This window comes from Natrix helvetica (assembly GCF_964273705.1).
Source record: "Natrix helvetica genome assembly, chromosome: 1".
Taxonomy (NCBI): Eukaryota; Metazoa; Chordata; class Lepidosauria; order Squamata; family Natricidae; genus Natrix; species Natrix helvetica.
Window position 1 is genome coordinate 302,394,743 of NC_138548.1, and position 21,028 is coordinate 302,415,770.

The 21,028-nt window shown below is 42.1% G+C and overlaps 1 protein-coding gene across 3 annotated transcripts in view; it reads right to left on the reverse strand.

Annotated features, from left to right (window-relative positions):
• The window catches only part of PFKFB4 (6-phosphofructo-2-kinase/fructose-2,6-biphosphatase 4), an 86,061-nt gene that overhangs the window by 45,583 nt on the left and 19,450 nt on the right, over nt 1–21,028 (reverse strand). Inside the window, exon 1 of one of the 3 annotated variants that reach the window (XM_081934908.1) lies at nt 3,274–3,495. The exons of 1 other annotated variant lie outside the window; for it this stretch is intronic. In XM_081934908.1, the coding sequence (XP_081791034.1) occupies nt 3,274–3,376 (103 nt within the window). In that variant the 5' untranslated portion in view covers nt 3,377–3,495. Of the gene's footprint in view, nt 1–3,273; nt 3,496–21,028 lie in introns of those variants that run through there. One more of the 3 variants, XM_081934907.1, reaches the window with a different exon arrangement.

Below are 21,028 nucleotides of genomic sequence, written 5' to 3' on the forward strand. Positions count from 1 at the left end.
GTCACTTATACTGTATACATTTATTGCAAGTAAAACCGATGCCATAGCAGCATACATAAATAGGTCAATTTGTCATATAAGATACTATATTCAGCTCATCTATGTAAACTCCTTCCTCCAGAGCAACTAAAAGGAAATTTCAACAGATCTATTAATCCTGCCTTAATTTTCCAGAGGCATAAACCTCTGCCTATAGATAATAAAAGGAAATGCATCCCTACTGATTTTCTAAGTCACTTCAGTGTTTCCTAACACAAAATCTCCAACTTAAGTTGGCTGAGGATTCTCAATAATTCTGCAGGTATTTATGGATATCTCCAGATGCTAGGATAGACATGCTCCACCTATGTTGCTATTTGGCTTAGAATGGTTTACAACAGTAATCCATCCCTACTATCCTCTTTAGATTTTGAAATGCAGTGTATGTGTATGTGGCCAGAATGAAACTCCGGTTAGCACATAATAATTAGTACAGTAACTAGAATATTAACTACAGTCAGCATTAAAGTCATAGTGTAGCTCTACTACTTTAAGTTTATTGATATTTTTAACAACTGCCAAATGACTGAATGTCTATGGAGATTCTCAATCATCCAGATCATGGTTGTCCCAAAGGTGCTTTTCAAAAGGCAACTGGACTTTCCCCACCATTCAACCAAAACTGAATGGCCTTTGGGATGCTGAATGATTGGTTTTTTTTTTACAGATTAATAAATTCTGGAACACATCATTTTGTCCCAAAATGGAAAGTTAGTATTATGATTTGTTCAAAACAATCCAACATCAAACAAAGCATTATAAATTTAATTGTGATTAAATGTTATGTACAAATAAAATATTAAGGTCTATCAAAAATATGATTCCCAACTGGGGGGTGCTTCCCCTGGGGTTGCAAGACGATATTTCAGGGGCTGCGAAAACTTGGGTTTAGATATTTCAAAATTATAGTGCATATGCATAATTATATGCATTTAATTATTTACTTTTGTAAGGGGTGCAAGAATCAGAAGAGTTCTAGGGATTGCAGGTATAGAAAAGGTTGGGAACTTCTGCTCTAATGATAAACTCTAGTTTGTTCCTGTCTCATGAAACTATAAAGTCCAAGTAACATTCAGAGGTATAGCTAAGTACCAGGCGATATTAATTCAAATCATTTAGAAGTATGACTGCTCCTAACTTAATACATAGTAAAAAAATATATGAAAAAATAATTAATGTTAATTTCTATTTGTGATTTTTTTGGGGGGGAAGGGAAGGCATTGTAAAACTAACAATGCTCTCTATAATTGTTATCTCACAGAATATTATCTAGGAGGGCAATTCAAAGCTACAGAGTCCCATGGCTACACAAACATACAGATTGCATAATACTTCACCTTTGGATGCCACACAGCTGTTATATCCTGAATGAGGTAACTATGGGGCAAAACAGGCATCTTACTACTGGTAAAGAATTCTATGGGAAAAAATACTAATTTTTTTTTAGGATATATTCAGTGTCCAATACAAAATTCAAAGCAGAAAGTTGCTCATGGATTTATTCTTTTTTTACGAAGAAAAGAACTACCAAGCCAAAACCCAAAAACCCTAATAGCTGCATGCATAGCCATTCACATGTAAACTCCCTCTGCACAAAACAACCACATTTATTCTTGACAGATCTTTTTATCAGCACACAGTACATTGAAATATGCTTTCAGGTAATCAATTCAACCAGCTCCATCCTATATTGACAACTTAGATGCAAATGGACACTACCTTTTATACAGCACTCAAAGGCTGTTTATAAGCACTAATACATATTCCCTACCGTAATTAGCAGCATATTCAGCTGCTAAAGCTCTTAACTGAGACACTGTTCCCGCTCAACTCTGTATATTTCTTCCAGCTCTTCCTGCTGCATGGACCTAGAAGAGTAGACCAAAGCCAGCTTTTCTTTCTTTTGAGATTACAGTCCATATAAAGTCCCCATATCTTCTCTAGGCATTCTCTAGGCATGCATATCTCTGCTGATTCAAATCACACCTTGTAAAAAGACAGTCTGAAACACATTCAACCTCTGACTTCCCAATGCAGGTGTTGATTATGGTTATCCAATGAGTGTCACATTTTCAGATGTTGTTCCAGACTTCCATCTTTTCCTGTTTTCAAGTGAATGAATCTCATAGTCTATTTGAACAAACAAGGAGCTCTCTCTACAACTTTATTTCTTTCTCTTCTACTTTTCCCTTTTCCCTTATATAATTAAAAAATGCACTGTTTCTCCCTTTCTGCTAATATTTTCTAGAAGCACCTTTATCAATGCTATTCTATTCCATGCACATTCAAAACCACATCCTACTTAGTTCTATCTGACCTACAAATCTGGTTGATATGCAAAGGTTAGCAGTATTAAGTACAAATCCAGGTAAATTGTTCTCAACCTCAAGGATCACACTCACGCTCATTTTTTAAGTTTTACAAAATCTTTACTTGAACACTCATAAATTCAGTTAGGTAAAGGTTTCACTATTATTTAATATTAATAATACATTTGTCATCCAAGAAACTGTGTGCATTAGCAAATGAATCACTAGATGAAGAGTTATACTGGTAATTTTGATACTATAAAACCACTGTTAAAGATGAAATTATTGGCATATCAACATACATTTTGATGTATATTGAACCACGTGGGTTTTTTATTATCATTATTATTTCACTAGGAAGATACCATGTGTGTGAGAGCAAATGTGCATGTACTGTATTGCAGCAGTGGCTAAGTACAAAAGGAAAAAGCTGGAAATTCATTGCAATCAATGGTTGGGACCTCAAGAAACCACCTGTAGTTCTTTTCAAATTGGCTTTTGCAACTCTTCAGTATTGCACAATGGCATTTTGAAGATGCCGGGCACTCCATGCCACACCTGAGCTATTCTCATAACTAGCAGGTGCTGCAAAATCATTAGGCCAAGCAAAACGGGGACCTGGGGTCCTCACTTCATCCCTCTGGAGCTGTCTCCTTTCCAAATCCAACGGGAACCCTCCGTGTCTTACAAGAGGATTTGACAGCAAGGAAGAAAGCAACTCCCTCAATCAATAGGGCCGTCCAACGCTAAACCGGCATGTCTGTATGGGGAGGGGGGAGGAGATGATCGCCAGGCCTCCACTTCCAAGTCCTGCTTCCACATACTTCACCCAACATCCGCACCGGGGTGATGCAACTCCAGTGCCCCGACTCTCCTATCCGCCCCCTCTCCATCTCAGCTCATCAGTCTTCGACCCGCCACTCACCGCCGCGTTGCGCGCTGTGTTTCGCCGGAAGCCCATTGCTGTAGGGTACCCAGATCTTCTGCAGGGGGTTCTGCGTGAGCTCTCGAGCCGGCGAAGACGCCATTCTCGCCTGCGGGGTCGGAGCTCTGCTGCAGCCCCGTCTGCTACGACAGCAAACCGCGAACGTCCAAGAAGGTGCGCCTCTGCCAGCCTGCTAGCCAGCCGGCTTGTGCCCGGTGTCTCCCTCGGCGACGGGCAGGGGCTGGCAAGGCCACCGCGGGGGCGGGGTCTGCAGGAAAGCCCCACCTCCTCAGGCCAGAGCTCAGAACAGGTTGCGGAGCTGGAGGCTGACGCGGATTCGGGCCGCCCCGCCCTCTGCGCGCTTCGCGGAGACAAAGGAGAGCCGCGAAAGTGGCGTGAGCGGGACAGGCAGGGAGAAAGCAAGGCTTTGTTTGCCCCGCCAGATGGGGCAAAACGAAGTGCTTCAGATGCAGGTTTCTGTTTTAGGAAAGCAAAGATGCCATCAGCAACCTTTGCGGATTTGCTCTGGAGTAAGCCTCTTAAAACTAACAATATGTCATACGATGTCCTAAACTACAGCCCATTTAAGTATCCCTTACATTTAAAACTATGGATACAAATGTTTTTCATAAAAACCAAGTACAAATGTTTAACAGCCTTGATGATTCCAATTTTTTTTCTTAAAAAGGCTGTATTCATTTGAAAAACCTTTCTAGATGCCTAAGATTGCAGCGGTCCCTACTGTTTCTTTTTCATTCTCTTAAGACAAGATTTCCCTATATTCTGGATGCCTTTCGTGTAATATGCAGTTGTTTATTTCTAATTCAAAATGAAAGATGGAGAAATTCATCTTATTAACCTAAGAACTCTGGGAGCTGTAGTTTTGAGGAAAGCCTTGAAATGTATTTGAAAGGTTTAGTAACAAACCAGAAGCACACACCCATTAGTATTATTAAGCCACTTCAAATCAAGACATTCCCTTAAAATACTATCAGGAGTGGGTTCCTGCCAGTTCTAACATCTTCTATAGAAGAGATTCCACAAATCTACAGTGCCGTTTAGAACCGGTTCCAGCTCCCTCCCCCTGCCCATCCACACATCATCAAGATCAAGATGAAGATGAAGAGCGAGAGGAGGAATTCCGGGAGTTGAAGTCCACAAGACTTAAAGCTGTCAAGTTTGAACACGCCTGGGTTTTTTTTTCTAAAGCATTAGGGGTGCAAGGGTCTTGTAACTTGACAGCTTTAAGACTTGCGTGCTTCAAATGCCAGAGTATCTGAGCCAACATTTTGGTTGCTAGGCAAGAGCGTTGTTAAGTGAGTTTCACCACACATTTTACAAGTTGGCCCACCCAGTCACATGGCTGGCAAGCCACTCCCACAAAGCAAGCCACTCCTACAGAAGAGGCTCTAAAAAAATTCGAAACCAGCCACTGAATACTATATATACATAATCACGCAAAAGGCAGCATCATTTAGATTTTGAAAAAGCTAAGCAGGATCAGGATCAGTCCTTATTAGTACTTAGATGACAGATGATTAAAAAGTCTCAAGATTATGATTCTCTTGCAAGAGATGCTTTCATGTTGGTTTCTTATGTTTTATTAGTGTAGGATTGTTTGCATAATTTGCTAATCCTTGGTTAGCTATTCCATGGTTTGCTGAACTAATCCACTTGCCAACACACATAATGCATAAGGCACAGCATAGTGAACCACAAACTAGTGGTACATAGTGAACTATTGAATAACATTATTCAATGGCATTATAATCTTAAAGATTGCTTTACACCTTTGTATTAATGCTCCAAACATCAGATTCTAACAAAAAAGAACACTTTAAAGATATAGCAATCTTTTCTTCTGAGACATAGAAATTATGTAACCATAGTTCGTGAGAAGAAAGACCAATAACACAGACCAAGTAATTACATTTTTCATGTTCAGAATTTATACTATATTGGCACAGGACAAATCAATGATACTGATGTATCTCACAACCTCTGATAAGACCATTTTAATTTCTATTTGGCTTTTTTTTTTTGCAATTCTTTCCCTTTTCTCATCTGATCATCCTTGTTTCATCTCTATCAAGGCAGAATTCACACTATTGACATTTTTCAGCATTACTAGCAAAACATGCAAATTATTTCAAGAGGAAAAGAATTGGGTAATGGCAAAAACTATACATCTTTCATGTTTTCATCTCAAGCTAGATTGAGACACCAGGATAGAGGGGTTTTAACCCAGGTGTTTGCTCCGAACCTGATTTAGATGAGGAAGATTGCACATCCACATTCTCCGTAAAGAATCTCTCAAGTTGAGCTAAACTTGTACTAAATTTTTATTAGCAGCAACATGGAAATAGTATATACCAGTAATTGCCTTCTTTCAGAGTTTCTTTATAAACTTCATAGGCTAGCCCAGAGCCCTAGAATTCTTGGTAGAGTCCCATGCAAATGATTTTCGGGATCAGCAGAGAGCAAATACAGGCTGGAAATTACAGTGGTACACCATTTATTTATATTATTGTTTTATTTTATTTTTTACTTTATTTATTGTATATCACCTTCATTATTTTTACCAGTAACTCAATGTGGCAAACATATCCAACACACCTTCCAACTCCTATTTTTTCAACAACAACCCTTGAGGTGGGGAGGATTGAGCAAGAGTAACTGGCCCAAGGTCACCCAGGTAGCTTTCATGACTAAGGCGAACTTGAACTCACAATAGCAAGCTTTCTAGCCTAGTGCCTTAATTACTAGATCAAACTAGCTCTCTCTATACCATAATGTATACTAACCCTGCCCACTCCCACCTCTGCACGAATATAATTGTAAAGAAATCAGTTTAAAATGTAACTTTATTTTTTTTAAAAACTAATATTTTGCCATGCTAGTAGGAAGACAGATTCTTCCCCAAATTGGAAAATGAGAAGAGAATTTAATGTTGAAAAAGAGCAAATGGACAGAAATCTATATCTGCTAGCATTGATAGTACTGAGAGCTTTGAATATAATTTTTACTGTCACCATCCAACTTGGCAAGGGATCTCTGCTGCTTGATTGGTGCGACTTAATCATTTTATAATACCAAAATGGAATTTCTCTATTTACTTTCCCTTACAACAGTGGTTCTCAACTTGTGGATCGGGACCCCTTTGGGGGTCGAACAACCCTTTCACAGGGGTCGCCTAAGTCCTTTGGAAAACAAGTATTTTCGATGGTCTTAGGAACCGAGACACCAATTTTATGGTTGAGGAACTGTATTAAAGGGTCGCGGCACTGGGAGGGTTGAGAACCACTGCCTTACAACAACTTTCCTTATCCCATACTTCCCAGTATAGTTGTTCATTACCCATTCCCATTCTAGTTTTTGTACATTTGTTCATTTTCTTTGTCTTCTAATGGGATATAGAGACACATGCAAACATGCAGCACATATTTTTGTGTGACAAAATAGTTAATATATCCAGATGGGGATGAATAATTGCAATAACTTATTTTCCAGGCAATTTAATGTTATATTATTATTCCTGGCTGTAGCTTTTTTAAAAGTATGGCTTCTTAGATCTGCAAGGTGAGGAAGGCCAGATATTATGCCAGCTGTATTTGGGGTGTATTTTTAATTCTTTTCTGTCTTCTCTTTCTCCTAGGGAAGAACCATGTTAAATAACTGCTCTGAACTGCCCCGAGTTTATGAAGTGCCCAGGATACAAATACTGCAAAACTCAATAAAATACAATAAAAATTGTTTTCTGGTACCACAGAGAATAGAGTTGGAAGAGGCCATCAAATCCAATTGCCTATTCAAATCCAGAATAAACAATATGAATAAATTACTAGGCAAAGTCATTAATTAAATCTCACTACAAACACACTAATCTTATAATCTCATAAAAGTAATGGATCTATTACATTCATAAGTCCTGAGTTATATCATTTTACTTTTCCATTCATAATAGATTTGAGAGCTGGAGAGGGCACCATTTAAACTATACTGTTTAAAATAAAATGTACATTTACTGTCGTGATGACTAATTTACAACTTTCTAAAAAATAATACAGAACATTCAAAAGATGAACAAACAGGATTTATATTACTTACCTACCTAAGTAAGCATGTGAAAAAATCATTTGCTTACTTAGAAGCATATGTTCCTATTTAAAGCATTTACAGAATTAAAGAATATAAGACGTTATAACAAATTTGCACAGTAACTCATCAAAACAAATATATTGTCAAACGTTATTAAATGTTTAAAATGAATAATTTTATATACATTCACTGTTTTATTCTATCAATCATATTAAGAATATCATAGAATCATAATGTAAATTATTAAATGAACTTACATTAAAACATCATTTTGTGACTTGTATCTGGTATTAATGACCTCTTCCTTATCAGCTGCTCTTACCTTCTCTAGAAGCTGAACCAGTCCTGGTATCTGTTGAATTTGTTAATTTGTTGAGTTAACATAGGAAGACAAAATGGTGTTTGGGGAGCAGGATTTATGTATCTAGTTCTCTGCCAGTTTCCAAATAGGAAAGAGTCCATTTGGAATTCTTTCAGAAATTAATGTAAAATAAATTCAAAGAGTCTGAACAAGTGCTGCCACAGTCTTTAGAGATATAAGAGTTAGCTCTTATTTAATTACTACAATAAATATTTCATTACTCTTTTAATTTAATCAGCTCCAAATAGTCAACTAAGGTAGCAAAACATTTCTTCATTTTTTAATATAAAAATATATAAAAAATAAGATTCCTCTTATTTGACTATTAAGTGTTACATAAAAAGATGAGCCTGCATCTCATTTACTCTGGCCATGTCATGCAAGAGAATTTACCGGAGAAAGCAATTATGTTTGCAAGAGTTAGCAGTAAAAGGAAACCAGGCTGCCAAAGGATACAGTGGCTAGCTGGACACCATCAAAGCTGACACCCACCAAGGCATAAAACAACTCAAAGAAGTAATGCAAGATTAGAGAGACCTGGCCCTTAGAATTGGCCCAGAGGATTCAGACAGGAATGAATGGATAATATTATCATCATCAGTACTTTGATTAGGAAAGTGTGCACAGCCCTTCTAATTTCTGTATTATTATCTAGCTAACAGCAAATTACTAAGCTGTTTAACATATAAAGGGTTTCACCAGTGCATGTATATTATAGGGCTTTGCACTAGAAATATAAATGGACATAAAGTTGTAATGTGCTAATGTTTTAATATTAAAATTAAATAAAGTGAAATTATAACAATCCTTTCATGGATTCTTTTGATGTTTATTAACACAGTACTTAAAATTACTGTTCTTTTTGAACATGGTAAGAAAGTGTTATGGACGTTCTTACACAAAGGCTATAATTGTGGGAATGATTAGTAGAAAACATCTCTGCCAGAAGGCAAAACTGCTGAATTTATCATTCAAAGGAATGTGATGAAAACATTCAGCTCCTTACTCCCTTGGCCCAACCTTGGTAGGCAAGCCAATCTTATGACGAGTAAATGAAGTCAAAATTTTAAAATAGGAAAATATTTTGAAATTTTAAATATTCAAAATGCAAACATGCAATAATAGAGATCAATTACAGGACTGTTCAGATTGTTAGAAAATAATATACTTCTGTATATTTAGTTTAATTTAGACAATAATGATATTTATTAATGGAATTGCTTTGAAATTATTTTAATTTCTTGAAATTAAAACTGAAATATAAGCTGCAGAACTATAGGTTCTCAGCGCTCTCAGTTTTGTCAATTTGTCAACTTGGAAAAAATAACTGAAAAAAGGAAGAAAAAAACATCAATATCAAAATAAAACATGTCTTTTATGAGCTAGTCAGGAGCAAATTCACTGACCTATACATAAAAAGTCAGTAACAAAAACCCCACAAGCAAGTCAGGCACTGAGTGTTCCTTTCTTTAGTGAAAATAGATACTGCCCCCAGGAGCAGAATTACATTATGTTCCTGCATTTTAGAATTGTACTGCATGGCTTCTGCACTGTATAGAAGATAGCCTATACAAAGGTCTTCGAAGTTAATTGAAAATTTTAGTGTATAAAGATAACATCACAAGAGCACTTCCTGTTTTTACATTTATTATTCCAGAATTTCAATTGGTTTTTTAAATTAATCCTTGTATTTTTTTTTCTTGTTTGGGGTGAGGGGGGGGGGGTTAGCTTTGATATTTCTAGATAAATGTGAACAATTTCATGTTCCAAATATCTTAAAATACTGTCAAAATTGTTCTTGTTATGGTAGAATTTCTTTTTCCCCATGGCAATATTGCAAAAGACTGTAAGTAAAATAAATTAAAAGCATAAGATAAGAAGCTGAAAAGAAATTAAATTATGTCCAGCCCATATCAAAACCATTCAGCATCAGTTTCAACAATTGTGATGTATAAAATTAGGCTGACAGTGTGGCAGATTTTAAATATTATGTAAGGTCTTGCAGCACTAAGAAAATGCACAGAAAAATATAGAGCATAAATCTGTATAAAAATGTAATACCATAGTACCGGGATGGCAAATCTATGGCAAGTGTGCCACAGGTGGCACGCAGAGCCATCTCAGTGGACATGCGAGCTGAGCTCCGGCGTGCATCACCTGATTTTCTAGCCTTCTGGGCCCATCAGAAGTCGACAAACAAGCCGTTTCTGGCCTCGAAGGAGGTGGGGAAGGCCGTTTTTGCCCTCCCCTCCTAGAAATGCTCTGGAGCCTGGGGAGAGCAAAAAACGGGTTCACTGTGCCTTCGCATGCCAAAAGCGGGGGGAGAGGAAGGGGGGACGTGCACATGCACAGGAGTTGGCGCATAGAATCATGGGTGTGGGCACGTGCATGCACAACCCCCTGCGCTCCCCCGCTTTTGGCACGCAATGGCAAAAAGTTTAGCCATCACTGCCCTAATAGAAATTCTCTACAATATAGTAACACGTTCCTTTAAGATCCCTAATCATATACTGTATGGGGAGCTTTGTGTCTCCATATTAAATGAGTTGCTTAATCATCACTTCACCTTTTCCAAGATTTTCAAGTAAAAGACTTTGGAAACTTAAGAACATTCTTAGGTTCCATCTGCTGGGCAATACATGAAGGTGCAGTAGAAATAGGAAGGAGCTTTATGATCAAATAAATGTCAAATCTCTTCCATTGCTCTATAAAAAGGAGATGGAATACTGTGAATCATCTGTGATTTCTACATATTCAGGTAGGTGGATCAACAATCATATTGCAGTAGAAATAGGAAGGAGCTTTATGATCAAATAAATGTCAAATCTCTTCCATTGCTCTATAAAAAGGAGATGGAATACTGTGAATCATCTGTGATTTCTACATATTCAGGTAGGTGAATCAACAATCATATTGCAGTAATTCACTATGTTTTTGGTGCCAGGGAAAATGTTTTTAATATATATTTCATAACAGAAACGGGATTGAGGCATAATTTTCAATAGGATATGATATGATAACGTCATTCAGTTGTTTTGGAGTTAGGCAGTGCCATAATACAATTAAATAAATAATAAACAAATAATTATACAAAGCAAATCATCATCAATTTACCTCACTATAAAAACTGTTTTCAGAGTGGCAATCCTGAAATCCTGAGTTATTTCAGGTTCATAGTTCTGGCATGGGTTTGAAGTCTAACTGAAAAACAATTTTGAGAGTCCCGAATATTAAATTCAATATCCAATTAGATATTTCAAGCACAATCCAATAGTTTATCAGAGCACATGAACAAAAAAACTGGTGTGGTCAAGACTCAAAGAGAGCAATTTAGATGAAAGACTAAAGGCCGCTTGGACGCCTGGATGGTGAGGATGACCTTGTCCGAGAAATTGTCCTGCCTCAGAAGGTCCCCCTCAAGTGCCAGATGGTCAACTGGAGCCACTGAGGATCCAGGTGAGGAATGGCCCCTTGGCTGAGGGAGATCTGCTCCTGAGGAATGCGACAGTGTTTGGTCACTGATAGATCGACAAGGTCGGCGAACCAGGATCGCCTCGGCCAATGTGGTGTGACCAGCAGCACCTACACTCCCTCCAACAGGATCTTCTTGATTACCTGGGGAATGAGGTTGAAAGGCGAGAAGGCGTAATGGAGGCTGGGAGGCCAATGGCATCGAAGGGTGTCTGTCCCTTCCATTCCGGAGCACTGGAACCGCGAGAAAAATCGCGGGAGATACATGTTTGTCGGACTGGCGAACAGGTCGACCGTCGGAAGACCGAATCTCTGGGATCGTTGGTAAAAGAGAGAAGGATGGAGCCGCCACTCCGAGTTGCTGATTGTAGTTCTGCTCAAGCAGTCTGCAGTTACGTTCTCTTCCCCCGAGATGTGATCTGCCCTCAGTAACTCGAGGTGGCGTTCGGCCCAACGCCCAAGTGCGTCCGCCTCCAACATCAGGACCTTTGATCGAGTTCCACCCTAATGGTTTATGTACGCCTTGGTGGCAATTTTGTCCGTCAATATTAGGACATGTGTGCTTTCGATGTGTTGGCGGAAATGTTGAAGAGCTAGCCTGGTCACCCTGAGCTCCAGCCAGTTTATGTTGTGGCCGAGCTCTGCTGGAGACCACCTGCCCTGCGTCACATGTGTCTGAAAGTGAGCTCCCCAGCCCTACAGGCTGCCGTCTGTCGTTATAACAAGGCCTTCTGGATCCTTGAGCAGGGAGCCCTTTCTCAGTGCTGGTGACTGCCACCACCTGAGGGACCTGATGACCCCTGGAGGTATGATATCTACCCTCTTGGAGTTGCTGGCCTTGCGTCATTGAACCGGAAGCAAGAACCACTGAAGCTCCCGTGCATGTAGCCGAGCCCAGGGAACTACAGCAAGATCAGTTTGCCCAGCAGCTGGGATAGAGTCACGATGGAGGCTGACCTGGATGTCCTTATCTGTTGCACACTGGAGGTTATACTGTCCGCTCGCTGTTGCATGAGGTAAACCTTGCAAGCGATGGAGTCGATCACCGTGCCCAGATGTTGAATCCTGGAGGTTGGAATCAGGTGACTCTTCTCCCGATTGACAGAGAAGCTGTGCTGCTCGAGGGTGCGAATGGTGAGGTTGAGATCCCGATGTGCTTGTGGGATGGATGACAACTGCAGGATGTCGTCCAGGTAGCAGACGAACCGTACAGGATGAGATTGGAGATTTGCTGCAACTGCAGCCAGGAGTTTTGTGAATGTTCTTGGAGCTGACGAGAGGCCGAAGGGAAGGGCCATGTACTGGTAATGGTGGTCTGCAACCTGGAACCTCAAGAACTTGCAATGAGAACGTGCAGGTACGTCTCCTTCAAGTCGATCAATGTCATCAGATTGTCCTGCCTGATGCAACTCAATGTGGTTTGGAGCTATTGCATCTTGAAGCGCTTGTACGCCAGATGGATGTTGAGTTTCTTGAGGTCCAGTATTGCTCTCACACTCCCCGCAATGCCTTGGGAACGAGGAAAAGGATCAAATAAAATCCCCTTCCCTCCTGACCCGGGGGTACCTGCTCGATGGCCGCTATGTCCAGTAAACGCCTGATCTCCGTCTGCATCAGCTGGCGTTTGAGGGGCGATTTGGGAAGGGGACAGCGGACGAATGTCCGCAGGGGCATCGATAGAAAAGGGCGTTGGTACTTACCTGATACGCTTCTTCTCATAGTGGGGGAGGAGTATCCAGGATGGGTTGACCTTGTCCTCTCTTGATTGGACTGAGTCAGATAAGCTCTTTTAGCCACGCCTTGGTCACCAGGCTCCACCCAGTTATTGGCGAAGAACTCTATCCGACTCGCTGTGTCATCCACTCTAAACTTTTAGTTTCAAACCTTTATCTATTACTTCAACAGAACAGTTCAACAAACGACATAACAATTTCGCAACGTACCCATATCAGGGAGGGGCTGGATACTCCTCCCCCACTATGAGAAGAGGCGTATCAGGTAAGTACCAACGCCCTTTCTCCATAGTGAGCGGGAGGAGTCTTCAGGATGGGACGTACCAAAACCTACACGTCCCTAGGGAGGGTTACACATTTGAGTATATGCCCAAACTTATGCCTGGTGATACCTCCCCCGCCTTGTGAACAGCCTGCAACACCCTACGTCCGAATGAGGCTTCCGCAGAAGCAAAGGAGTCCAACTTGTAATGCCTCACGAATGGTGAGGGGGAGGACCCCGTGGCTGCCCTACAGATCTCAGATAGTGGCCGCACTCTGTGTAGAACGCACTGTGATAGAACTTGGTGTCTGCCGACCCCGTGCCTGATAGGCAGAAGCCATACAGGTTCTTAACTACCTGCCTATTGTGGTGGAGGTCACCTTGTTCCCCAGGGACCCCCGCTGGAAGGAAGCAAAAGGGACTTCCGGCTTCCTGTTAGGCCTGGTTCTTCTGAGGTAAATCCTCAAAGCCCTCCTTGCGTCCAAGGTGTGCCACTTCCTCTCTAATGGGTGAGAAGGGTCCAGGCAGAAATGTGCAATATCAGCTCCTGCGAGCGATGGACGCAAGAGCACACCTTGGGAATGAAGGAGGGGTCCAACCTGGTACTACTCTGTCCTGGTGGAACATGCAGAGATCTTCCCTGGTAGACGGAGCCTGCAGTTCGGATATCCTCCTGGCTGAGGTGATGTCCACCAAAAAGACCATCTTAAGTGTCCAGAACTTCAGAGAGACAGTACGTAATGTTTCGAACAGAAGGTCTGTCAGAGCGTCCAACACCCTGTGTAAGTCCCAGGAAGGGTACCTGTGCACCGTGTGCGGTTTAAGATTGGAGGCCCCCCTTGAGGAACCGCCTGACCATCAGATGGTGAGTCCGTGTCTGAGATGTACCACCCAGGAGTACCAATGAAATGGCCGAGACCTGTCTCCTAAATGTGTTGGGAGCCAACCCTCTATCCAGCCCCGCCTGGAGGAAGTCCAGAACTTGTGCAACAGTGGCCCGGACCGGATCAAGGCCCCTAGAGATGCACCATGCACCATGTTGAAAGGGGCCGCCATGTAGCGCCGTAAATGCGCTCCGTGGAGGGTCTGCTAGCTGCCTGGATAGTCTGTATAACCCTGGGGGGAGGAAGATCTTCCCTCAGGGTGCTCTGCTCAAGCGCCAAGCGGTTAGCTGGAGCCACTGAGGGTCCGGGTGTTCCAGTGACCCCTGACTGAGGGAGATCCTGTCCTGGGAGGTTCTCCAGGGCCTGTCCAGCTCCTTGACAATTGCTGGCTGCAGTTTCCACTCCGAATTGTCCACCTCGGTCCAGCTGAGCCAGTCGGCTCTGATGTTCTCCACCCCTGCTATATGTTCTGCCCTCAGCGAATGCTGTCTAAGATCATAGGCTATCTGGGGTGCTACTGCGATTTCTCATAGTCGGACCTCCATTCTGAGTTTGTGGTGGGTTCTGGCATGGGGACCGGACTGTCTGACCCTTCTGCCATGGGTAAAAGGGTGCTATGATTCTATGACTAGGATTAGCTCGATTTTTTAAAAAATATTATGAATTCTTTGAGTTCAATTCACTTGTCGGCTTCTAGAGTACATAGCAAAACTTTGTAGATGCAGACGCAGTTCGCTGGTCAGCCACTAGACCCGTGATGGTGAACCTGTGGCACGTGGAGCCATTTGTCAGGGCACGCGAGGCGCTGCCCTGTCAGCTGGCCAGCGCGCATGCGCGCGCTGGCCAGCTGAGTTCACCTTTTTAAAAGCTATTTTTCGCCTTCCCCAGGCTCCAGAGGCTTTATTAAGAGCCTGGGGAGGGCGAAAAGAGCCTCCCCCGCCCCCGCGGAGGCTTCAGGGACCGTCCCTGAAGCCTTCGGAACACTTAAAACCACCCTCCGAGCAAACCGGAAGTGACTTCCGGGTTGCTCGGAAGGTCGTTTTAAGCGTTCTGAAGGCTTCAGGGACCGTCCGAGGCTTCCCTCATGCCTTCAGAGCGCTTAAAACGACCCTCCGAGCAACCCGGAGGTCACTTCCGGTTTGCTCGGAGGGTGGTTTTAAGCGTTCCGAAGGCTTCAGGGACCGTCCGAGGCTTCCCTGATGCCTTCGGAGCACTTAAAACGACCCTCCGAGCAACCCGGAGGTCACTTCCGGTTTGCTCGGAGGGTGGTTTTAAGCACTCCGAAGGCTTCAGGGAAGCCTCTGGACAGTCCCTGAAGCCTTCGGAGGGCCTCCGGGGGGTCGGGGGAGGCTCTTTTCGCCCTCCCCAGGCTCCTATAAAGCCCTTGGAGCATGGGGAGGGCAAAAAAAATGTAAAAATGGGGGGTTGCGCATTTTGCGCGCATGCGCACTGGGGGGTCGCGTGTTGCATTATGGGTGCGACACGCCCGCACTCGACCCCCCTGTGCTCCCCCCACTTGTGGCACGCGAGCCAAAAAAGGTTCGCCATCACTGCTCTAGGGCCTGACCCGGAGGTAGGAATTCCCTCCTCCTCCAACAGGGAACAAGCTTCATCCCTGTACTCCTCTTCTAGGGATGAGGCCAGAGACCTGGGAGATATCCTAAAGGGGTTTGGGGAGAACCCAAAATCCTCCTCATCCACTACCGATGGGACCTCCTCCAGAGGGGGATCTACAATGGAACGGACAGCAGGAATATCAGCTGGTTGAGGGAGCTCCTGGTTTCCTTGAGCCCTCTGAAATTGTTTCTCTAGGGCTCTCAGGCGTCTCTCTGCCAGTCTCTCCTCAGCCTTAGACACCTTTTGTGATCTGGGCTGCTTGCCCTTTGTAGGACATGCTGCACTAGCACACCCTTGGCCGCAGAATTGGGTCTGCTGCGCTTACTGATGGGTCCTGCCTGATCTTTGGCCTTGCCCACACTCTTGCTGGCCATGCTTGAACTTGCTAGAAGTCACTTGGCTTAGATGATAGTTGGCCCAGAGGAATTGGAGAGCAGAGTCAATGGCCCCAGGCAGGGAATGCAGCAACAAGTTTTGGTGCCAAATCTTTTTTTTAAAACCAATAAAATTTTGTTTTAAAAAAAAAAAGTTTTGGTGCCAAATCAGAAGGCCCAGGGCGCCTGCAGATCTGTGCAGTTGAGAGAAAGCAGGGAATGACCTGGGGAAGCCAAACTCCCTGCTGCCGCTATTCTGGATCTTCCGGGAGGGGAGGCTTGCCTGGAGACCCAGAGCAAGGCCACTCGATTAATACCTCTCCCAGCGGCGATCTGCAAAGGACCAGGCTGCGGCATGAAGAGAACGGCTTGACTTTTAAAAGCACACCTTTTTTACTGTCCAAAATGGCCACCACAAACTTGGAGCAACACCGGGGCTGCTGTCAGCAATCCGGAGAGCTCAGATGAACCAGTTTAAACAGGGATCCTGACCTCCTATCTTGCCCCTAAGCTCACCAGCGGCCACTGACGAGCCTCCCGGTGCAGCCTCAACCACGTGTTAGCGCGGAAGACTGATTAGCTCCAAGCTACCTGATCCGCGCATGAGGGAAGTGAAGAAGCAAGGAAAAATGCTTTCCAAGGAGAAAATAGCAAAACCTAAAGCTATCTAACGCTACATAGTGAAACAAAAATAAGAAAAGGCTACACTAATCTAATTGCTGTCCAAGGACTGGATCTCCCCAATGCGTCCTTTCAGGGAGACTGAGTTTTTCAAACTGAACTCCAAAACGAGCAGGAGGTGTGGCTACACTAAAGATTTAAACTCAGTCCTTGGGCAACAAGCTGAAGTTAATCCATGCTTGGACACTCCAAGCAGCGCCTAGGGGAACAAGATGATTTACTGGGAAGAGTCTTATTTGATGGCATAAATAAATAGCTTCTGCTATTCTGAACACTAGTTTAGTAAGATAATAATAAAATAGCAATAGCACTTAGACTTATATACCACTTCATAGTGCTTTTACAGCTCTCTCTAAGTGGTTTACAGAGTCAGCATATTGCCCCCAACAATCTGGGTCCTCCTTTTACCAACTTCGGAAGGATGGAAGGTTGAGTCAACCTTGAGCCTGGTGGGATTTGAACTGTATTTCGAATCAGTCAGCAGAAGTAGCCTGCAGTACTACATTCTAAAATAAGAAACTTCAATAGATGACATTCTAATAGACAATATAGTATTTTCCCCTATGGTAACTCTCAAGTTTTATGTTAGAAATGCATTATGTATTCAGAAAAAAGAATACTAATTGGGCAATTAACAGGAAAGTATAGTTCCATTTTGTAAGAGCTAGATCAGCAGCCTCCAACCTTTTGGGCACCAAGGACCAGTTCCATAGAGAAAGTTTTTTTCCGCAGATTGGAGGGGGCGTGGTTTTATATGCTGCCTGCATTCTGCGGATGGGGCTTTGCTTGTTTGCGCGGCCTAGTTGCTGTCATGCCGCAGCCCAGTCCCAGTCCATGGACAGTGGTTGGGGACCCCTGAATTAGATTATAGGATTATAGTCCTATATATCAGGTCACTGTCCTTAACCACAATCAAATCTTTCATCTGAGGAATTATTCAGAAGAGAGAATAGGAAAACAAAATACATAAAATTTCTAACTTCTTACCTATTACTGAACTGATGGCATTATCTACCATACCCAAGATCACTATAATAGGAATATCTCCAAATCTTCCTAGGTTAATTAAAAACATTCTTGAAGTATGTCCAAAGCCATTAATAAAACCCTGGAGACACACTCCTAAGAAACAGCACATGAAATAATTAGCAAGAATGCAAAACATATTTTAATTGCACAGATGGTCACAGTCCATAAACAGCAAAACACATTATGCACCACATTTATTCACTGCCAGTAGATGGCATCTCTGCTATACTGTCTGTTCATTTCATGAACCTAAAGCTAGAGACAAAACACAGCCTGACAGTGGCCCAATTCTAGAGTAACCCATTCTTCTTTTGTTTACCTTCTTCTAAAATTCCTACAAGCTATCATTATAAAAATCCATGTTTCACTAATTCAGCTGACCTGCTTGAAACCACAGATATAAGGGATGTATACCAAACTTTAAGCTTATTTCTATCTTACCCACACAAAAAAGAAGTTGGAGACTAATAGATTTCCTTAACCTGTCAGAACCTTCTTATAAAGACCAAAATTCAACTCTCTCTGTAGGAAGAATTTCTTGTATGTCCCAGGCAATGAGAATAGAAGCATAAAAAGTGAAATAGAAGGCAGTCCTGTTGTGGGGAAAAACATTGAGTTTTATCAAGCAATCACTACCGACTGAATTAACCTTGCTGAATTGCTTTTCAAGAGTCTGGCAATTGCACCTGGAAAGACAGGACAGAAATGTCACACATGACAAATGTTTTTCCACAGATCTGCATATAAGCTTTTCTTTCAGCCTTGTATTCAGAAACCTTAAAGAAGACACAACATATGAGCCACCTAAATATTTTAAGAATATTAATCTTGCCATGCATTACTTTAATTATTATTTCCTCTTAATTTGCTCCTCTTAATTACTATTGTATAGATCATGTTACAATACTGGATATATGGTATACCTCTAGCATTTACTGAGGAGAGACTTATTCAATGATGAAAACGAATAGTTTCTCTTATTCTAAATATTGGTATAAGATCCATCCCACAGAAAGTACTAGCTGCATATTAGTATGGCTTTTCTAAAATGAACAAATGTGGTAGAAAAATATTGTAATTTAAAATATTTTAAAAGATGTCTCCCACCAAGATTAATTTATTATGTTAGTTCATGTCTCATTCATATAATCATTCTTCTAATTATCTGCACAATGAAGAAATACTTGTCCATTTTACTGGAAGCAGCATTTGAATTATTTAAAAAGAAATGTGTATCCAAATTAAAGGAAAAGATTCTTACAAATGTCAGGCTCTTGTGTCATTAAGAATAACTGGAAAGAATACTCACATAAGTGAAATTTTATTTATCCACTGCATTTTTCTCTTACATGCAAAGAAGGAAACTAAGTAAATATTGAAAAATAAATCATTTTGAAACAAATACAGTAATTAAAATCCCGTGGTTTTTTGCATAAATTTACTTATGAACCAATCTGGAAAAATGTTATTTCATAGTTTATGATATTTATTCCATTTTTAAGATTTAATTCCCTTTTAAAATAGTATAATGCAAGATAATAACATGACTCAATTAAATTGCAATTGTATGCATCCTTATTTAAGAGTCATACCATAATTTATTTCCTCTTGAGTAAACAGGCATAGCATTGTCCTGTTAAATTAAATTAGACTACAGAAGAAATTATTTTGTGGTCACTGATGATTTGAAATACTCCAGTCACAAGCTCATCTTATTACTGATTCCTCTTTTTGCAATTACCTGATAAATATAGATGTAACATTTTTGTCCTATGATTCCAGTCTGCTAATATATCCAGGAGCCTTTGTAATTCTCTCTTTTGTTTCCAGCTGCCTTCCTATTAACACTAGCATTTCAATGTATTTTTTTTCTTTTGTCAAGACTTGTTTTCAAGATATTAACTATGAGAGGTAAGGTATGTGAAAAAGAAGAGGCACTGCAAGTTAATTCTAGTGTTCCAGGAAAAAAATATTAGGAACAAATTTAGAACACTCCATTCATCTTCCAGATCATTTCAATCTATGCCATCAAAATCAGTGTTGACTCTTAGTGAACACATCAACAGATTCCCAAATACTGTATCAAAAAAACACCCAGTTATATTATAATTTCAGGACCCAACTCACATTTCTTGGCCCGCATTTAATCCATCACTGCATCTGGGAAGCAGACATGACTTGCCTCTCCTGATGTTAACGACTCAGTTGTTAAGAGAAAAACAGAGCTGGGTGTCCCTAAATTCATGCTGAAATATTCTCAGTTTCATAAGTGGCAGAGTTAATTCTCCCCCTGCAAGGAGTAAACCACTGTTAAACATTGCACAAGTTAAAGAGATTGACCCTATTCTTAAAAAAAAAAAAACTAAGAAAGAGAACGTTGGTCTTACCTGAACGTGTCTTTTCATTGTGGTAGGGGGAGTCGTCACGTGTGGGTATTCTCATAGCCTGATTGGTCCAAAGACTGAGAGCAAACGCTTAAATACTCCTGGCTTTCCTTTCCTTCCCAGTTCCTCGAAGGCGAACAGCAGAACTGCAACCAGAAACACAAGCAACACAACCCCCTCCCCAGGGGAAACCCCGGCTCCCCTTGGCCCCAATATCAAATAAGGGCGGGTCGTGACGACTCCCCCTACCACAATGAAAAGACACGTTCAGGTAAGACCAACGTTCTTTTTCCATTGTGGGAGGGGGAGTGGTCACGTGTGGGACATACCAAAGCCCAGTCCCAAGGGAGGGATACCTAACCAAAAACTATGGCCCAAGGGGAGTATCTGCTACCACCCTTTGTAACACTCTTCTCCCAAAGGCCGCATCCGCCAAAGAGAACAAATCCAGACGATAATGTCTGATAAATGGCGTCGGGGACGCCCAAGTGGCGGCCCGACAGATGTCCTCAAGGGGGGCCCTAGTGGCCCACGCCGCCGTAGTCGAGGCACTTTTAGTGGAGTGGGCCGTTATCCCTGAAGGAACGGGACGCCCTGCTGCCGCATACGCCTCTTGGATGGCTTGACGCAGCCAACGGCCAATAGTGGCCGAAGACACCCTAGCGCCCAAGGTCCTAGGTTGAAAAGACACAAATAAGGCCTCCGACCTGCGGAACTCCGCCGTCCGCCGGAGGTAAATGTGCAAGGCTCGACGAACTTCAAGACGGTGCCAGAGCCGTTCCCTATCTGAAGACGGACCCGGGCAAAAGTCCGGGAGAACAATCTCCTGGGCCCTATGAAACGGAGTGTTTACCTTCGGAA